General features: G+C 35.6%; 1 protein-coding gene across 1 annotated transcript in view; it reads left to right on the forward strand.

Annotated features, from left to right (window-relative positions):
- The first annotated feature begins 137 nt into the window (after positions 1-137).
- FIGN (fidgetin) overlaps positions 138-19,932 on the forward strand; it is a 128,229-nt gene continuing 108,434 nt past the window's right edge. The window contains exons 1-2 of the mRNA XM_010858958.1: positions 138-474; positions 1,248-1,417. Of these exons, the coding sequence (XP_010857260.1) occupies positions 1,393-1,417 (25 nt within the window). The 5' untranslated portion in view covers positions 138-474; positions 1,248-1,392. The remainder of the gene's footprint in view (positions 475-1,247; positions 1,418-19,932) is intronic.

Here is a 19,932-nt window from a genome sequence, read left to right on the forward strand (position 1 = left end):
CTCTGGCGCGTCTCTAGCTCGCTCTCCGCTCGCCTCCCGCCTCCCTTTCTCCCCCTCCAGCTCCGCGGGCTCCGTGCGCCTCTCCCTCTCCCTCTCGGTCCTCCCGCTGCCCGTCTCTCTCCACTGCCCGCCTCTCGCCACTGCCTCCCGTCTTCTCTCCCTCACGGCAGCCTCCGTCTCTTTTCTCCCTCTCTCCTTTGAAAACTGATCTTTGGCTCTTAGTGTGAAAGTGATTTGAATTTGGCTCGGCGGCGCTCTGCGCCTGCGCCCAGCCTCTGGCATGCTGGCTCCTTCCAAGCAGCTGTTTTGGGTTTGAAATTCCAACATGGCAGAGGCTGCAGTCCGTCTTCCCTTCAAAAACTTGGAATGATTTCAAATCATAGGCACCTTCACTTAACCCTAGCTTCCATTCATCAGCAAACACATCGGATCGATGCTACGCTAAGCTATCGGGTTTTCGCTCCGCGAGTTCAGGTAAGAGGAGCTTCGTAGTTTTCTACCATCTGTTTAAATTTGTTTTTGTGGTTGTTTGTTTAATTTTTAAAGAATATAAATACATTCAAGACCGTAATGAAAAGAGATCTTCGAGTTGTGCCTTAAACATTAAATTTAATTGGCACTCGTTTCTATTCTGTACGCCAACCTGCTGTCTAATTTCTCTGTACAAAGTAGCCCTGAAACATTAGAATGCATATTTTTGCTGCTTAATCATTGTAACAATAGTGTGGGATTAAGAGTTCGCGATTGCAAGAATTTCGTTTTCCGATATATTGGGCTTACTTATTACTCTCTTTTTTACTTCAAAAATAAAAAATAAGAAAGCGGAGCCATAGGGTGGGGCTAGACTTTCTTCGGGAACTAACTTCTAAGTAAATAAGAAGTGTAAATAAGAATCTTGCACACACAAAAAGTTAAGGTTAAATTACAATCTCGTGACTGGAGGAACGTGAAAATGTCAGAAGATCGGTTGCAGAAAAATGTAAGCACATCATCTTGGATGGGGTACAGCGTGGTGGGCGTATTGTTGGCAAGGAACGGGAGAGAAAGATGTATAATTTAATGGTATATACAATCCACTGATCCTATTACCGTCCTCCCCGGAGCTCTTGTTAGTTTCAATGGGAGTGAGTGAAATTGACATGGACTTGCATTCCTGGTCATGTGCTTTTTTTCCTTTCTTTCTTCTCCTGTGATCTGAGATCCCCTTTTTGTTGATGTTGCTTTCCCCCTTAATTATATGCATGTAGGTTAAATGAATACCTGACGAAAGGGCCCACGTTTCAAGGCAGTGACATTTGATAGCTGAGAGGAAAAGTGACTTTAATGAAAAGCAACCTTTGGAATTCCTGCTTGTGAGAAATCCAATTCAGCTTTTTGTGCTGCCAGCAAGAAATGATCAGTAGCACCAGTGTTTATGGTATGTCAGTTTTGGAATTTACTTCCTTTGCATCTAAATAGGAAAGACAAATTAAATAGTATGATAAAACCATTGGAGACTCTGCTTGTCTGCTTGGGAAGCAGCTGTTCATGATATATAATTCCTTTATATATATATATATATGTATATTTTAATTTGTTAAAATGCTTGTTTGCTTTTGCTATCACTTGTTTGTATGTTTCAGTTTTTGATTAATAAATTACTGGAGTCCACCTTTATCAGATTTAGCTGTAATCCCAAAGTTTCATGTTACTAGTAATGCACTATGTAACCGCTGAAGTCAAATGGTATGTAAATTAGTTAAACTCAGTATGGGGTTTTTTTGGGGAGGGGGCTGGGTGGAGAGGAGAGAGGGCGGGAGTATGGGGAAAGACTCCTTGCTAATGAAAAAAAAAAAAAAGTATATATATGTACACACACAGAAGTGGATGAAAATTTTTTTCTCAATCTATTAATGCAATTTGACTCTGCTCTCTCCATGATTGCACTTTGTAGAGTAATCAGTTCTTCTGAGTGTGGTTTTTGGGGGGGGAGTGAGTGAGTGAAGGGATATCTTTTACATGAAAATTAAAAAATGTATTTTGATTGCTTTAAAGTCCTTACTGCCTTTTAAAGAACAGTGGTAGGGTTTTATTTTTTATTTTTTTCCTTGCCATTCACTTGTCTGCCTGTCAGCGCTTTTTACTTTTAACCTGTGACAGAATTAAATAAGCAGGCACTGAAATTGACTTTGTTTGAAATCTCTTTACCAAAAAAAAAAGTCAGATAAATGGAGTGAGAGGGGGTTTTCAATAGCTCTTGTGACCGTGTGTATACTTTGTGATATTCAATTAAGACTAGAAGGAAACAACAAAAAGATGTTAAAAAGTATTTTGCATAACCAAAGGATATGTCCACTTTAAAATATTTTTTTGCTTTTTGTTTTTGTTACATATACCCCCACCACCATGCATTCACCCTGAAAAGAGAGAAAGAAGGAAAGGGAGAGTATGAAATAAAGAAAAACCAGTGGGGCAAAGCTGCCAGGGGTCTGTAATGTGGCCGTGGTTACTGCTCTCTCATAACACAAATGTGAATACAAGGAAAGGGACTACAAGAGCCGATGCGCGACAGGCACTTCTGGTTGGACTCTGGTGACTGTTGAGCTAAACACACACCGCTCTTACATGATAGGAAGGATTTGATTGAATTTTGCATTTGGAACTTGTTGACTTTGAAGCGATCAATAAGAAGACTGTTTATTTTAGATGCACATAATTTGCCCTGAGAAATGTTTTAAGGAGGAAAGAGCACAGCTTTTTTCCCCCGGAGCTGTTGGAGCGAATGGGATTGCCAGATGGGCGATTTCCCTCTGTGATGTTAAAGCTGTAATATATATTCAGAGCAGATTGGGCTGCTGCCTGTGATGAGGAGGATATTACATTTATAAATTTTAAATCGGAGCTCGGACAATGTGCTGAGAGCAGAAATTGGATGGTTTGACTGTTCACCGTATTGATACTTAAATGTGATTTCTGGGTAGTAGTAATAATAATTATTACAGTAATATGTAAAAAACACATTGGGGTAGGCAGTCATATAATTCATGACATTTAACAGCAGATTTAAATGTATAAATTGCCCCCCCTGTCTCTGCTTACTATTAAATAATAGTCACATCATTTATTTCCCTGTGTGTTTAAATGCATGTTGCGCAAGAGATGTTCATTCAGGAAGCTTGTTACCATATACTAGAATTCTGCAGAGGAAAAGTTTATATGTAATCTATAAAGTAGACACTTGTGCATATGTATAGAGGGGCATCAGTGGTTCCTATTTTGGAATTCTCTTACTTTGATTATTTTTAGATTTTGTTTGTCTCAAATGTGTGGCCTAAAGGAGCCAGAGCTACAAACCTAAAAGGCTGGAAAGTGGGCAAATGCTCACACTCTGGCAGCTCTGCTGTTGCAAATTAAAAGTGTGTTGTGGTCAGGAAATGAAAGCTACAATGTCTCTTTTGAACAAGTCGTTTATCAAGAGAAACATCTATCAGGGACTGCCTTGTCACATTGATCCTCTAAAAGTTAGGTCCGAGGTGGAAGCTGCTTTGATGTTTTTGATCCTAAATTTAATACAACAGAAGAAAAGCAAGGATATTTTGACCAGGATAGATAAAAAAAATGTTTCCTGGAACCAACAAAATCTGTTTATTAGTATTGTACTATGTGTAAGTTTTTTGGATGTAACAGTTGAAAAGGTTGAAGAGGAAACCCCAGCCTTTTTAAATTGACCATTGTACATATTTGTAGTACAGTCAGCTTTGGCTGGCTTCTTGGTTCATATGGACATTTTGAAAGTGATTGTTTTAAAGGGAAAATTATTTTGAAAGTGTTATGGAACAATATGAAGAGAATTAGAGTTTTCATGCATTCAGGTTTTAGAGTGGCTCTCTTCCCTTCATCTTCTCTTTTAGTCCTTGTTTCTGTTTCCCATCTTCATTTCATGTGTGACATACTAGCTTTTAGTGGAGAAAGAAACAAGTTTTTTCTATTAAAATCATTTCCCAAAACATGCTTGCTCATATCATCTTTATTGTTTATTAATTGTGCATGTGGATCATTGGCAATATAAATTGCAGGGACTCACAAGTCTTTCATAATTTCAGCTTAAGTTAAAAATATAGGTAGGTAACAGATTAAATATGCCATGTATCTTTGAATACTGAATATGTTGCATGCATTATTTGAATTTTAAATGGTATTATTGAAAAAATGACCAACTTTCAAAAAAATTTTTTTTTTTTAGTGAAAGCTGTTAAAAGCAGCCTGTTTCATATTTGGAGGTAATGATGGAAGTGTTCCTTCTTTGGAATAGACTTTTGGATACTTGTCTTTTACTGCTGGTGGCTATTTGCTATTTCATATGGGTCTATCAACAACTAGATTGTGGTAGGAGTTTGGGGAAGTGTAATACTTGCTAATTAATCATGTCTGAAATGAAAGAATCATAGCAGGGTAATAAAAATCTCATTGTTGTTTTCCTGGAAGAGGGTAAGACTTCTGTTTGGAAGCTGTACGTGTGAGTTGACTTGCTTTTTTCTTCTCCTAAAAAGACAGTTTACAGGGGCTCTTGAGAATTATTTCAGGAACCATCTTTTGAAAACAGAATATTTTTCTTTTTCCTGACTGCGCTGAATCAGGGAAATTCTTAAAAATGTCTCTGCTACCTTCTGAGTGAAAACATAGAGGTTTTTTTCCGCAGTTCTGTTAAAGACTACTGTGACTGAGTTTCCCAGTGCTTTTTTCCCCATACATAGAACATCTTTTTTGTTGTTTTTATTCATATTAGGCAGGAACTTTGGAGGCAGGTACTTCTGATAGGCATACAAGAGAGCAAAATTTTTGTTAATTACTTTTAGTTAGTATAAGAGTATGACCGGGGGTAGCAAGGGGACAGTACTTCCAGGAATCTAGAGACAGTCTGTATTATAACTTGATGTTTCTAAGTTTAAAATATTAGCTGCCTGAAAAATAGATCAGTAATATAATTATAAGTACATTATTTTTTGCCTGAGTCTTGCAATGTCACATTTTAGGATTTAATGTTTTGCTTAGTTTATGCATGGGGACAGATTCTGAAAGTTTTAAGTGTCTGCAACATTTTTCAGAATTTTCATCTCAAGGTGAAAGACGGCTATGCTGTTTTTGCCTGTGAGTGTTTGGATGTCTTGAATGCTTGCCTAATTAAGTAATCAGTTTTAATGGTCCAAAATCAGCAGAATTGCTAGGTGTATTTGAAACAATTGCAGGCTTTTATGTTTTGTACTTTCTAATTTGTTCCTAGAACCTCAGTTTGCTAAAAATGTATGCTGTTTTGCCTGTGATATTCTTGAGTACAAATTTCATATACTTCTTTTGTAAAGTATATTTATTTTTGTAGAACTAATGATTTTAATTACCAGGAATTTAAATTGATTTGTAAATTTTTTATGGGGAGAAATTGTTCTGCAGAGGTTTGTGTGAAATACTGACCTATAGTACTGATTGATAAGATATGATTGATCAGCATATCTGCTTTTTTATCTTTGGCCACTGATAAACTAGACTAAACAAATGGCATAGAAAACAATGTAATTGTTTTCTTTCAATGAAAAAACTTAATATAATTGCTTCTTTGGAGATATATAAAAGTTACTGTTTTATTAAAATCAATTAAATTTAGAAATTATTTTGGGGTGCTACTTGGAAGACTTCAAGACCAAAAATTATCCCACCTTTAAATTAACTCTTTCTCTTTCACATACACACACCAGATTACAGCTAATTTCAAAAAATCTTACTAAAAATGAAAGACTTGTAGAAAGACTGTCAATAAATGCCTGTTTAGAAAGTGCTTTTCTAGTTGGGTTTTGTCATTTTCTTCAAATTTTTCCCCTAAATTTGAATTTTTATCAAGTTTCTCATTTAAATTACGGTAGAAATTTCAAGCCTAGATGCTTTGACATGATTGCTGATTACTGAACCTTTTGATATTTTTGATGTTATCATTTAAATGGCAGTTGTACTTGAGGGGTACTTACTACAAGAAATGCAGATAGTGGAAATAAAAGGTAGGTAAGAATACGGTAAAAATAAATTGTACTGATAAGTCTGAAGCAAATCAAAAGCAGGTTGGGTATGCAAAGTTTCCTCAGGGCAGCAACACAGATGCCCACTCAGGAGCTCTGCCTCAGCTCCGCACACATGCGAGTGCCGTACCTGTTGACGACAATCTTAGTGTAGAGACTGAGCCGGCAGAAGAGATAGGTGACCAGAAACCATCCTAGTGTGAGATATCATATGGCTCTTTCTGTTAATAACGTTTATGTACTTTATGCCGCAAATCTTCTTGTTGTCTTGTTATTCGAATATATTGACACTATGCTTCACATTGCATATGGTGGGCTGTGGTTTCAGAGTACATTAGAAGCAGTGAATTCAAAGGAGAATTTTAATGCAGATGTATTTGTGTGGAATATATGCATAAATGGATGAGTTTGCTTGTATTTGAGCTACTGTGACTTTCACAAAGCATTTACAGCATTACTGCTTCCAGTCATTTTTGAAACTGATACATCTTGAAAGTAGAAATGCGTGATTTATTATATGAAGACCCAAGTATAAACTTTTTTTACCCTGCAACCTGGCTTAAGTATTTGTAAATTTTATGTTAGGAAATCTTTTTTAGAAAGTATTTTTTTAGGTAAGATAGGAAAGTTTGCTTCCTGTTAGGATTGTGTTCTTATTTTCATGTGAGTTACTAGTGGTGCATAACTTACAGAATGTATTTTCTTATCGTAGAATACATCATGTAAAATACTTATAAAATGTTTTATTTTCCCCAATATCTTATTGTTGAGAATATCTTTTACTCAGTTCCTTGCTTATGAACTTATATGTCTGCTGGCAGTTTATATATTCAACTTGTGAATATATTGCTGGCAGGAAAGCAGAAACTGAATTTTACTTTATCCACCAAAAATCTGATGTTTGTTCCCCCCCATCTAATATTTACCTCATGTCAATTTTATGCCTTTTAAACAACTAACAATTGCTTAAATGCCATATACTTAGGACAGTAAACTCATCTGAGAATGAGTGACCTCTCCTTTCATGCTTTGGATTTAGGAAATGTTATTCATGGAAACAGTAACATTCAAAATAATAATTTTAAAGCAGTATAATGTAAAGTCGGGGGTTTCTAGGTGTTGCTGTAAACTTTTTGCAATTCTTCTGATTTATTATCCTTACCGTCAACATATATTGTCACCTTCACCTCGGGCTGGCTACATGATTTCTTGGCTTGGTACAAAATTGAAATGGGGGGCACCTTGTTCAAAAATTATTAAGAATTCAAGACAGCAACAGCAGAACATTAAACCAAGTGCAGAGCCCTTCTGTGTGGGGAACCTCTGGGCCTACCCAGATCACAGGTCAATGAAGCAGGCCCTGCCTTCATTACCCACGAACTTTGTGGAAGTCACTGGGTTTCCTTCCTGGCGACTGACCAGTCCACAGTGATTCCACGTGCCCCTGCCTACATGCTGGTGGTCGTTAAGAGCCTTGATGGGAAACTGGACCACTAGGTATCTTCTGCTCTTTCTACACATGAAACAGTGACTGAAATATTTGCCCTTATCTCATGTTGCCTTTTGCGTTCCCATATATTACTGGAATTTTTGTGCAGATATTCTTAAAAGCAGTCCTGTTTTGTAATTGTCTGCAGACAGGTACACACTAAAATATGTATTCCCCAGGCACGGAATGTTTAGGGTGGGAGGATTTCAGTAAGATTTAAAATAAGAGCCTGTGAGTTTCTCCGTTGCTTTGTACCACTGCAACCCCACCCAAGTTTCAAGCACAAGTGAAATAAGTATTTTTAATGTAGATTCTAAATTATCTAAAAATATAGAAAATTCTGACCATTGAGAAATAAAAGCACAGCTTATTAAGTAAGGGAAAAGGGGCAAACATAAAAAATAATTACCTTGTTATAGTAGCAGCAATATTGATGTTTTGACATTAGGAAGTGGTATTGTAGCTGTATAAACATGTGGTGACATGTGTTAGAGCTGTGTTAAAGATGAAAAGTAACTCTTTCATGCAGTGATATTAACTTTGCAGGATGTTATATTGAAATGGTAAACTTCATTTCTGAACTTAAACAGGAGCAATCCCCTTCCCCCTGAAAAATGTAGTCACCATCTTTGACTCCTTTCCCCATTGGTTTGAACAGTCTTAAATTGATGGGTAGATTAAACGTTTATATTGTTGCTTCCAAAGATACTTCTCAATGAGATCAAGCCTCATATCGAGATCCCTAAAACTAAATTTTGAAGTCAACCGGCTTTTTCAGATACGATGGAATGTCCAGCAAGCAATGGATCTGAGTGCACTTGAAGTTGCACCATTTATTTTCAAAAGATATTTCCCACATCAGATGCCTCTGCCAGGAAGAAAAATATCAAAGAGCTCAGAAAAGTAACTATTCTTTTATGTAATCCAAGACTGGTGGTGGGTTGGGGAGGAGGGCTCTAAGGGTATTTCTGAAGAAAGAAAAAAACTGAACTTATTTTGAATGCCTTGTTAGACTTGGTGTAGAGAAATACTATATGTGAGACCTTCTAGAAGGAAAAATCTTTGCCCTGTGTAATAACAAGGCATCCTCTCTCAGTTGACATGTACTTTAATGGGAAGAGGCTTGGAAATAGCTCTTACAACAGTGTCCCATTTAATTATAAAGTCACCCCACAGTTTAGGAATCTTTTGCATTAGAGGCATTGTAAACCTGAATTTTTTAAATAGGTAGTGAGTCAGAATGCATATATTCTGTGTTGAAAAACCTATCTACAAAATCTGTAGTATAATTTAATTTGGGAACCTTCTTTTCCCACCTTGGTCCTATCCTTTAGTATATTATGTTTTCATATTAAATGTTTAGCTTTAAAATAGATTAAACTAGGAATCTGGGTAAATATGTGACAATTTTAGTGCATTCTTATGACAAAAATAGCTGTTTATTTCCTTTCTAGTCACTTCTTCCTTTCCATTTCAAATTGAAGTTAAGATTATAAACTCTTTCTCTTAGATCATATACCTGAATGATGCTAAATTATAAATCTTAATTAGGTATGATTCACTGATTTTAATTTTACAAGATAATTATTCTGAGTAGGATAAAATGTTCCCTTAATATTGAAGGCATTTTCATTACAATACCCATTTAAGATCAGACAAATGCCATTAAATAAACAGAGTCCTATTAGTCTTTAAAGCTTAACAAGTAATACTTTTGAATTTAAATATATGAAGAAATAAGTATATGGATAGGACAGCCTTCCTATTTGCACACTTTGAGTGCTTGTGATAAATTTTGCTACCAGAAATTACATGAATCTAAAAGAATCTTTTCAGTAAAAATTACAGTTTTGATTATCTAAATGGAAGATGCTCTTGTGCATGTGTGCAGATCCATTTCTTTGTGAAGGTACTGATGTCAGGGAAATGCTTTTGGTATTTCTTTATGAGTAATTAGGTTAACGGGGTTAGTTGGAAAATGTATCCTTTCCTGGAAAATGAAAAATTACATTCAAGCAGAGGTAAAAGAGTAGAACATAATCATGACTTTAAGTACTTAAAAAGATATTTTATGAGTCATTTTTAAAGAATAATACTCAATATGTAACTTGTTAAGAATAATAGCCATTTTTACTTTTTAGAGCACATCTGTATTAAAACTGACTTTCCGTTCATGAGTCACAAATCTGGAGTCAATTTTAGGCCCAACTTATAAAAGATGTGGATCTAATCCCCCACACCCCTTTGCTGTGGTATCCTGCTCTTATAGTATTGGTATAAAGTTCTTACAGAGAGATTTTCACTTGAATTACTCAGACAATTAGGCAACATTTTTGAGGGGAACACTAATATGACCCACAGGTAGGCACAGGGATCATCCCCACATGGCCTGAGTCCTTGTCTGACAAATTAGAAGAAGGAATTTTGTATGCCTGCGTGAACAGTGCTTTTTCTTTCTATGGGAAGATTTTAAATGTACTAAGAATATGATGTATTCCCTAATTAGAAAAATATGTTTTATGTAATTCTATGAATACTAATCAACTAATTTACTTATGGATTGCAAGATAGTAGGACTAAATGTTATTCAGAAATAGATATTTACTGAGTAGTGTCTTTCTAGAAAGAAAGAAAAATCTACCTATATGCAAATCCCTTTTGAGATTTAGGGATTTTTGTTTGTTTTTACTTTGTTTTATGCTTTTGTTCATTTTTTGTTTTTGTTTTTTTTTCCTACTATGGGTGAAATGTCTATCAACAATATTTAAGAAATAAAATTATTAGGAAAAGAATCTAATATTAGAAGTTCTTTGCTATGCTATATTCTTTTAATAATGAGTACATACAATGCATTATTGCTTGTTTGTGTGTTTGTTTTTGATTTGTGTCTTGTTTTATGTTGTTGTAGCATCAAAGTAAAAAGACCTTACAGGAAACTATTCTGTATTGTTTATTTTTAAAAAATACCCAATGAGAATAGTACAACCTGTGATACAGGTTTGTTTATAATGATGAGCAAAAATCCCCCGTTTTACCCTAATATAATTCTATTTCCTTGAAATCTACAATATCAAAATGCCATTACTACTAACTACAATCTAGGAGGTATTGATGATATACAGTTGTAATGCACATGTGTACCTAAATTCATATTTTAAAAATATTTTTCTATAGATTCTAATAGCCAGTTTTGCAGGTGTCCTTGTGCTTGGGGCCAGTAAGGATTGGATTTTCTGTTTTGCTCTTTGCAAACTCAACAGAAACCTTACTATCTCATCCATCCTCCTGCTCCTGGAATTCATTCTTACCCATACCTGTGTTTTGAAAGGCTGAAGCCTTTTCTCTGTCTCTCTCTCTCTTTTTTTTAAGTATTGCTCTGTAGGACTATTTATTACCTGATCATCTGGAAAATCATATTTCACTTGAGCCACTGGAATATGATATTTAGATCATGAGGAGGTAGCTTGAAATAATTAAGAAGGTATTGGGCAGTGTACTAGGAGTAAAGTGTGGAAGCATTTTTTGATATGGACGAAGAGTAAAAGACGGTTTTTAGAAATGAGGAAATAGCTAAAGGCAAAAGAAATTAAGGAAATTGTTAAGGAAGCTAAGGATAAGGACTGTTTTCATGTGGCTGTTGCTAAAAGTGATATTGCCAAAAAAAAAAAAAATCTGATATAATTATCTGAGAAAGCATTATTTATTAAGAATTAGGAGAAGGCAATGGCAACCCACTCCAGTAGTCTTGCCTGGAAAATCCCATGGACGGAGGAGCCTGGTGGGCTACAGTCCATGGGGTCGCTAAGAGTCGGACACGACTGAGTGACTTCACTTTTCACTTTTCACTTTCATGCATTGGAGAAGAAAATGGCAACCCACTCCCGTGTTGTTGCCTGGAGAATCCCAGGGACTGGGGAGCCTGGTGGGCTGCCATCTATGGGGTCGCACAGAGTCGGACACGACTGAAGCGACTTCGCAGCAGCAGCAGCAGCAGCACATTAATTACCACACAATATTATAATCTAAACAAATTATATTCTCCTTTTTTAAAATGGCAGGTTCTGTACCAAATCTTGCATATACATGATTTATAATCACCCAAATTAAAAGAATTGTCCTCCCTTTTCTTTCTTTTAATTTGAAAAAAGTATAAAAAGTACACATGCCTTTAAAGATGATTCATATCACTCTTAGGTTCCTTTTTCTCCTTCACATACTCAATTAGGTTATACCTCAAATGAAGTTACAGAAGAAAATCTACTGAGGGTTAGAATGTATCTTTTTTGTCTTCTTTTGGGAAATAATGCATTTATTTTCACTATAGGAGTTCAAATCATTAAAGTGTAGATAGCTATGATTTAAATTGATGTTAGTAAAGTTTAAGGATAAGTTTTATATCTACCCTGTAAATACTAGCTGTACCTTAATGACCAAAAACAAAACAAACAAAACTTGCCAAAGCTCCATCTCAGACCAGTTAAATGGGAAGTCAGAGGGATGACCAATTTCTTTTTCTTTCTCTACCCCAGTGATTCTAGTGTAAAGTTAGGATTGAGAATCACTTCTCTGAACCAAATATTTATATATTGCATGAGCTCTTAAACTTCTTGTTTTAAGTTTTAATTTTAAAAATTTCATTTTTCCCAGTTTGAAGTCATAAAAATAGATCTACTTAGAATGAATGTACTGATTCATACTAGAGGTAGTTCACTCTCTGACTAAAGTTCAGCAACAGTCTATGAAGAATCATAAGAACATTATAAGAGTACCTCTGAAAAGTGAAAATGATGACATCAGCAGATACCTACAGCCTATTGTACCTTGGGTAAGTCCTTCAACCTCTCTGAGTCTCAGTTACTGATGATTTAAAAGGAAAGTTGATCCAATGACTCAAGATTTTTTTTCAGTTCCATTTAATCCACGATGCTTGATCATCGACTAGTAAGTTTGAGTCACTTGAATCTTATTGGTGGCCCACCAGAAGCAGAATGAAAAGATTTTTTGTTTCTGTTTAAGGAACTCTAGATATTGCCTTGGAAATAATGAAGGAAGTTCAAGGACCATTTATCACTTTGTTAAGCCCTTTAGGAGGGATGGAAACCATTCATTAAATATGCTTACTAATTGGTTACAAGCAAATGTGTCAGCAGTTCTAAGTTGATGAGTGTTAGTTAGCCAGTGCTTTTTTCCTGTAAGATATATAAATAGACTAACAAGAAGATTAACTTAAGCACCAATGAAGTGAGGGGCTTCACATCTCTTAAAAAATATGTCAAAATTATAGATCTGTATGAAAGTTGAATGTTTATCAAACTGGAAGCAACTCCATCTTTTCTCTATTTATCCCTAACTAATCTTTGTTTATCTTCTTTTTACTCCCTGGAATGTTCTTCTCCTCCACCAGTTGAAAACCTACCAGGACTTTGACATCTAGCTCAAATGTTGCATCACCTATGAAAACTTCTTGAGCCACCCTAATCAGGATCCATTTGACATCTGCTTTATATGCTCTAAGCACTTAAAAAAAAAAAAAATCTCCTTTCAGTCGTTTGCCATGTTTCTTCCTCTGTAGCTTGCTGTGCATTTGTTATTTGTTGATTATGAAATTGTAAACTCCTTGAGAGCAGAACACATTAATTCATTTTTTTCATCTCCTCAACATGTGTGTACAGTGTAGGACCTATAATAGATGCTCAATAAATGTTTGGTGAAGTGAATCGATAACAACTGTTACTTGGTTCACCTTTTATTAATCTGACTTGAAAAAATTGGAAGAGGCCTTTTAAAGTACTTAAAAACAGATCTATTAAAATTGTGTATTTCATTAAAACTGAAATTTCTGTATTCTATAATCACTAAAGACTTTATAATCTTATAATTCTGAAAAATAGTTTTATAATTATATACCCAAAAAAGAGCTTATAGTCATTTGTTCTGTTTTCATATCTCTGGATACGAGAGCATTAAAGCTATTTTATAAAAACAGAACATTATAATGATATGTAATAAAAATCTGCAACCATGACTTCAAATCACATATGCTTTTCAAATATGCTTTACATATTTAAATATTTTTGCTTTTGTGTTTGTAGTCAGAAAAATTTGAGGGTATCGAATCATAAAGTATTAGGCACGGGGACTTCCAAATCAACTTCTTGCCAACATAGGGTTGATTGGCACTTGGTTAGTCAGCCTTTGGTTGAACATGGGAAATCAGCACCTCCTAAGGCCTTTCTTTCTATTTTGTCCTTTCTCAGATAAATAGGCATTGTGCAGATATGTGCCTGGCAGTACTCAAAACAGATTTCCTTGGGAACATGATGGTATTTAGGGTGCTAAGATATGAAATGCAAACTAGCTGATTTATAATTAATATGATAACTTTCACTGATGCTGTAGTTTGTAAATGCCTTTGATTAACACTTTAATTGACATACTTTTGTTTCATATTTAGTGTCGGATGCTAGTCATTTATTTTGTACTAAATACTGGGCCGCAAACAATTTAGCTGGAGTTACCCCAGTGACCCTGTCTTCTAGTGGTTCAAATGTATTACCGCTCAGTTTGTGTATTTGTGGAAGGGTCAGTTTATTTCTTAAACCTGTCACTAATGTTACAACATATAGCATTACAAAATTTTCTAAGGGAAATCCAATTTGAGCAAATGTTGAAATTGTAATGTGTTAGTCAACAGTATCTTACAAAGTCTCTCTTTTATATTTGTGTATTTGAACCTAAAGATAGATGTACCAGAGAAAAGTACCTGTTCACATTGCTGCATGAAAGAACTCAGAAAAAACAAAGGCTCTATTGTCATTCTTCTAAAAACACAGTTTTACTAAGGAAACCTATAACCTTTAGTGAAAGCTCACTGGTTTTCTTCTAATATGGACTCTTCAAATCTGAAAAGTTCTAGATGCTATCTTACCACTTAATATTGAAATCTAGGTTGATCTCATACACTCCATGTAAGAGAAAATATCTCCAGTGCTGATTGTTGAACCTGAATTATTACAAAGACACACTGTTAAGTGAGCCACAGGGAACAACTGTTGTTTAGTCAATTGCATGAAAACAACTGCACCTTGAACAAAGAGCTTCAATAGTAAAGAAGTATATAGTACATTAGAAGCAGAATAGTAAAGATTGTGAAACAGTAGGTGAAAAGTAGCAAGAGTGTTTTTGCAGTTTGACTGCAATAATCTTTTTAGTTCCTTTAGTTAAATTAGCTTTTCTGGAAACCAGTAATCTCCAAGCAAGTTAAAATTGCTTAACTATAAATTGAAATCCATAAGGTTGAGAATAACGACTATGAATTATAAAACCTTGATGATGGTGGCTTGCCAACAACCAAACTAAATCAAGGGAGGATTTAAAAGACATAGGCTTAAAATTCTGCCTGATTAAAATCAGGAAGTTGGGGGATTTTAAACTAAATAAGAAATACCCATGCAGATTCTTCACATCTAAAATGTCGGCCATGTTTCCGTTAGTCTTCTCATAGGAAAAAAAAGGGTGATTCCCCAGAGACGGTAGTAGTGTATGTTGATGATCACTAAATATGAGCCATGGTTAAAAGTCACGGTCAATAGTTTCTTTTGTTGCTATTCTTTTTTTTTTTCTTGCCCTCATAAGCATAACTGCCAGCTGTTAATCATTGAATTTTTTGTTAGATCTACACATGGCAATTCTTGAAGAATGTGAAGCTGTAATTGTCCCCTTGTCTTAAAATCAGAAATAAAATTATTTCAGGTGAATACAGCTCTGTGCCTGTGTATGTATGAGTATTCGGAAGAGAAACCTATGAAAGAGTTGACAGCATTGATAGCTCTTTCATTCTGAATGGGCCAGTTAGTAGCGCCATACAGATACCATCTAAGTGAGCCAATTTAAATCTCTCCAAATTCTTAACTAAGTGGCCCAGGTCTATCTGAGAGGTGGTACTTACTTGTCCCTTAGGTGATCAATTCTGGCATGATATTCAGTAAATAAGATTTATGAGGAATTAATTAAAACTGAATTAGTTGAAATTGGATATTAAAGTATATAGTTCACCCTAAATTGACTTGGATATATTTGTCAGACATGCATGAAAAGAATTTTTAAAATAGATTCTTTGCATTAGAATAAAGACTAGTCACAGATAAGCCAGTTAAAATTTGCTCGCCTGATACGATTGTTTCCTTGAATAACTGGCCACACCTTCTTTTAGCACTCCCCTCTTTGTCCAGGGTTTAGTCTCATCATGCACGTGTCCTTGAAGAAATGTAGCATCTTTCACAAGATTTTGTACAAGTGAAATCAGATACCAGTTTTTATTGCAGAACCGAGCCTACAAATGTTTCTCTTTAAAGACGTTTTTAATAGAAACAGTAAGGTATAAATCATTTAAGCAATTACCTGGACATTGTGGAGATGGGGCTTGGCTTGTTCTGTAGCCCCAGATGTTTCCAGATTCCAGTAATAACTCGGCCCAGATATTTACAGCTTAATTTTCTGTGCATGTGCACTTGTCCACAAATGGCTCCTACTTCCCATTTTCTGTTGGACAACTGGGCCACTTAGAGGTACAGAAAGTGATTTCAGCGTAGGTGGTGACAAACATTAATGGTTATAATAAGTTGCTTCTAGAAACTTTGATCACTTAAAAAAATAGGCTAATTCTTAGAGGATTTTATACTAAGAAATAAATTATTAAATGGCATTTTCCTTTACAGATGGAGGTGGTGGGAATAACGTCTCCCCATCCCTCAGAATTATATTCAGCCTCGATCTACTGTGTGATAAAAGTAATTTTTTTTTTTTTAATGTGTCTTCTGGCACTGGTTGAGTTATCATGCAGGCTGCTAGTTTTCTTTGCATTACTACTCCACAGTTTCTCTTGTTCTTACTAGAAACTAAACAAATGGAAAATAATGATTGGTAACCATCTGCTGTGCAGAAACTTCACATAGAGCAGTTAACTCTATTTTGTAAAACAAGACCAAATGAGTGAATTATACTGTTGCCAGTAAATAGCAACATGAAGTAGAGCGTTCCTTTGGACAAAGCAGGAGCATAGGGAGCCAGCATTTATTATGGGAAGTCAGTTGGGTGGGCTGTGGGGTTGAATGTGGCCCAGGCATTTGGGGGTGTGTGTGTGTGTGTGTGTGTGTGTGTACTGCACTGTGTGAAGAGAATGGTGGTTTCCTCTCTACCTGTACCTCGTGTCTCCATTCTTGCCCTCATAATTCCAATCAAGTGAATCGAAGCAATGCATATGCAGATAAATCAGTTCAGTCACATTGACCTATATCTTTTGGTTTGCTTAAAAAAGTCAGAATCCATAAAGCCATAGAGAATAAAGATTTATAAAAGTATGTAGGCTTCAGATCAGAATCGTGTTTTTTTCCTCACCTATACATATTATAATGACTAGAGGCTAGCCATTTGGGCTTTAAATCATTCTCTGGTCTTATCCTTTGCCTAAAGAATACTGGGAATCAGATTGAGTATATGTCCAAAAGATACTGACGGGCAATGATTATTCATATAGTTGCTGTTGAAGTATGCATGCTATATTGAGGGAGGACATGTAATGGAGTAGACATAAGCAAGTGGTTACAAAGAATTTATTCAAATGGACCAGGTAATACTTGTTTTATAGGTGTCCATATAATCAATCAGTCTCTTTCTCTCTCCCTTTCTCCATCTATAAAACCTGTTTATCAATGTACTTAGACATTCAAAACATACATATTCTCTCTACCTTTCACTTACTCGATACTGGGGTTTTGCCATACAGCAAGAAAAGTTGTTTAAAATGGGCAGTATATTGAGTTCAAAGGACCCATACAGTTCATAAATTCTCTGGTGTCTACTGGATTTTTCATCAGGGAGACTTCCAATAAAAATGATCTATTTTAGAAATAATATTGTTTAGTAGGTTGAAATGTGGTGTAATAAAATTAGACCTTCAGTCTTCTAAAGTTACTACTTAGATGGCACCCTTGGGATGGTAAAATGGCTGTATAAGCAGATGAATCAGACAGCTCCACTGATGGGTACATTTGTCAGTCTCTGTTACAGATATAATATATTCTTATATCTGTAATCCTGACACTGTTACATCCAAATGAAATCAACATGAGGTTGTCATCTTTAAGCAAATATGTTAAGTGTTGTCTTTTGTGCTTTGGATTTGAAAGAAAGGGGCCCAGGGGAGGCTGCATCATGCAAATGGAACAAATCCCATTTCTTCTGAGCTGTGCTGTTTTCCCCTCCATGGCAGCTGGCTGTGTTATCTTTGTGTGTTTCTCTGAGTGCTGACAATTCTTTCAGTGATCTAAGTTAGGGCACATTAGAAAGTGGAAGCAGCTGTCTGTCGCTATACTGAGAGACGTGTTTGCTCTACTGCAAAGATGAAGGACCATGAATCCTTGACACACTCCCCCCCCTCCCCCCTGTACTTTCCAACATGATCAACATTCAGACGCACAGATTGTCTGCTTGGACAGTTTTTTGTTCTGACTGACAGCATCTGGCATAGACAAATTTAAAAATACATAGCATGCCACGCTTGGAATTGGAACATCCCTTCTTTATTAATCTTCTCATTTAAACCATTCATTTACATTTCAAGAAAGGTTACAGCTTGATATGGTTGAAACGTTGATTTTTAAATGAATAACCTTCTAATGAAATGTCTTGAATGAGTACCAAGCAGCTAGTGTTCATTAAAAATTACACCCGATTAACACGGCCTTGAGAGCCTGAGAGGAAAGGGATTTCTTATTGTTTTAATCCACAGTGCAATCCAGTGTTTACCTTTCTGGCACAAAGCGAATAGAAATGATGCCTGTACTTGTAACACTTCTGATATTGAACACAACTATGATATCACCCTTAAGCCGACAAAACACTTGGCCTTGTTTAATCAGCTTTCTTTCCCTTGGAAAACCCCCAGAGTGTTAAAAAAAAAAAACAAAACAACACACCAAAATATGCCTCGTTCAGATCCTCTCTGTCTCCACATCCCATCTTCTCCCCAGCCCAAAATACTACGTCTCTATGCCCAAATCAGAAAAAAAAAAAAAAAAGACCAGTATGTTTTCAGATGGAAAAGTGGTAGAAAAATGCCTTTAGATTAAACATTCCCCCTGACCCCTGGATGGTGGATATACATTTGTTTGTCTGCATTACTTTAGTAATAGGAAAAAAAAGTGCAAAAATCACTCAGTTTCTCTGCCTCTTGTCAACCCCTCCAACACACTCAACATTTCTTACCCATTTTCAATTCCACAGTCAACCTTAGCAACATGCTTGTCTAGCATTTATGTAAAAATAATATGAAAATTGACCATATCAGTCAGTCTGTAGACTTTGAGTCCAGAGGTGGGGGTGGGATGGGGGAAGGAAGGAATCCTCCTTTCATCCTACATTTTAGACTTTTCATATCACTGCAGATTTCAGCCATCAGTACTCAACTGCCAGTGTGGCTGAAACAGTTCTAAGGGGTATATGGAGGGAGGGCTGGTGCAGAATTATTATTTTCTGTTTTTAAAAAAACTGTTCAAGTGCTAGGTAGTAAATATGTAAAGCAAGCATGCTGGTTAACTTGGGAGAATAGGCTTCAGAGAGAAGTTCAATTAACAATTGTAGGCAGAAGAGGTGATGTATTTCTTCAGCATGTGTAAGGGGTCATTTGCTTTAGGATACATTTAGGTGAATTTGAGAGAAATAGATGCTGAAATAAAAATGAAAACAGATTACAGTTTCATATCAAAGGCACTTTTACATTCTTGAATATGAGGGGGAAATGACACATTTTACTCCATGGATTATATATTATTTTTAAATTTTGCTATTTTGTGTATTGTGAACTTACTTCATTTAAACCGTTCATTTAAATAAAATAAATCTTGGAAATTAATGTTATCTTTGAATCTAGAATCAGCTTATCACTTCACCCCTCAACCTAGATCTGGGCTCTAGAAATTAAGGTGGATACTGTTTGGTTGCTGTTTTTCTTTTCTTTCTTTCTTTTTTTCCCCCAAGAAACTAATGGCAAGGGATCAAATCACAGTATATCAGTTCCAGTATTTTGATTGCCAGTAAATGTTTTATAATTAACATTTTAAATATAAATTACTTCATTTGTTATTTTCCATTTTGATTTTTTTTTTAATGATCAGGTTTTAAAGGTGGTGTCAATGTGCATCTGTAAGCAAACTGGGAATGGGTTACAATACACAATTCCCTTGTGTAAAAAGTCAGGTTTAGCAGTAATGCTTTTAATCTGGACTTGTACGGGATTCAGAAGCATCCATAGATCTGCTCCAGTAATTACCATACCCCAAGTGGCACTGGAAGAGACATTTGCCTAAAAACTTGATGTCTTCATTACGCTGTTTACATTTT

This window comes from Bison bison, unplaced genomic scaffold, assembly GCF_000754665.1.
Source record: "Bison bison bison isolate TAMUID 2011002044 unplaced genomic scaffold, Bison_UMD1.0 scf7180017864452, whole genome shotgun sequence".
Classification (NCBI taxonomy): domain Eukaryota; kingdom Metazoa; phylum Chordata; class Mammalia; order Artiodactyla; family Bovidae; genus Bison; species Bison bison.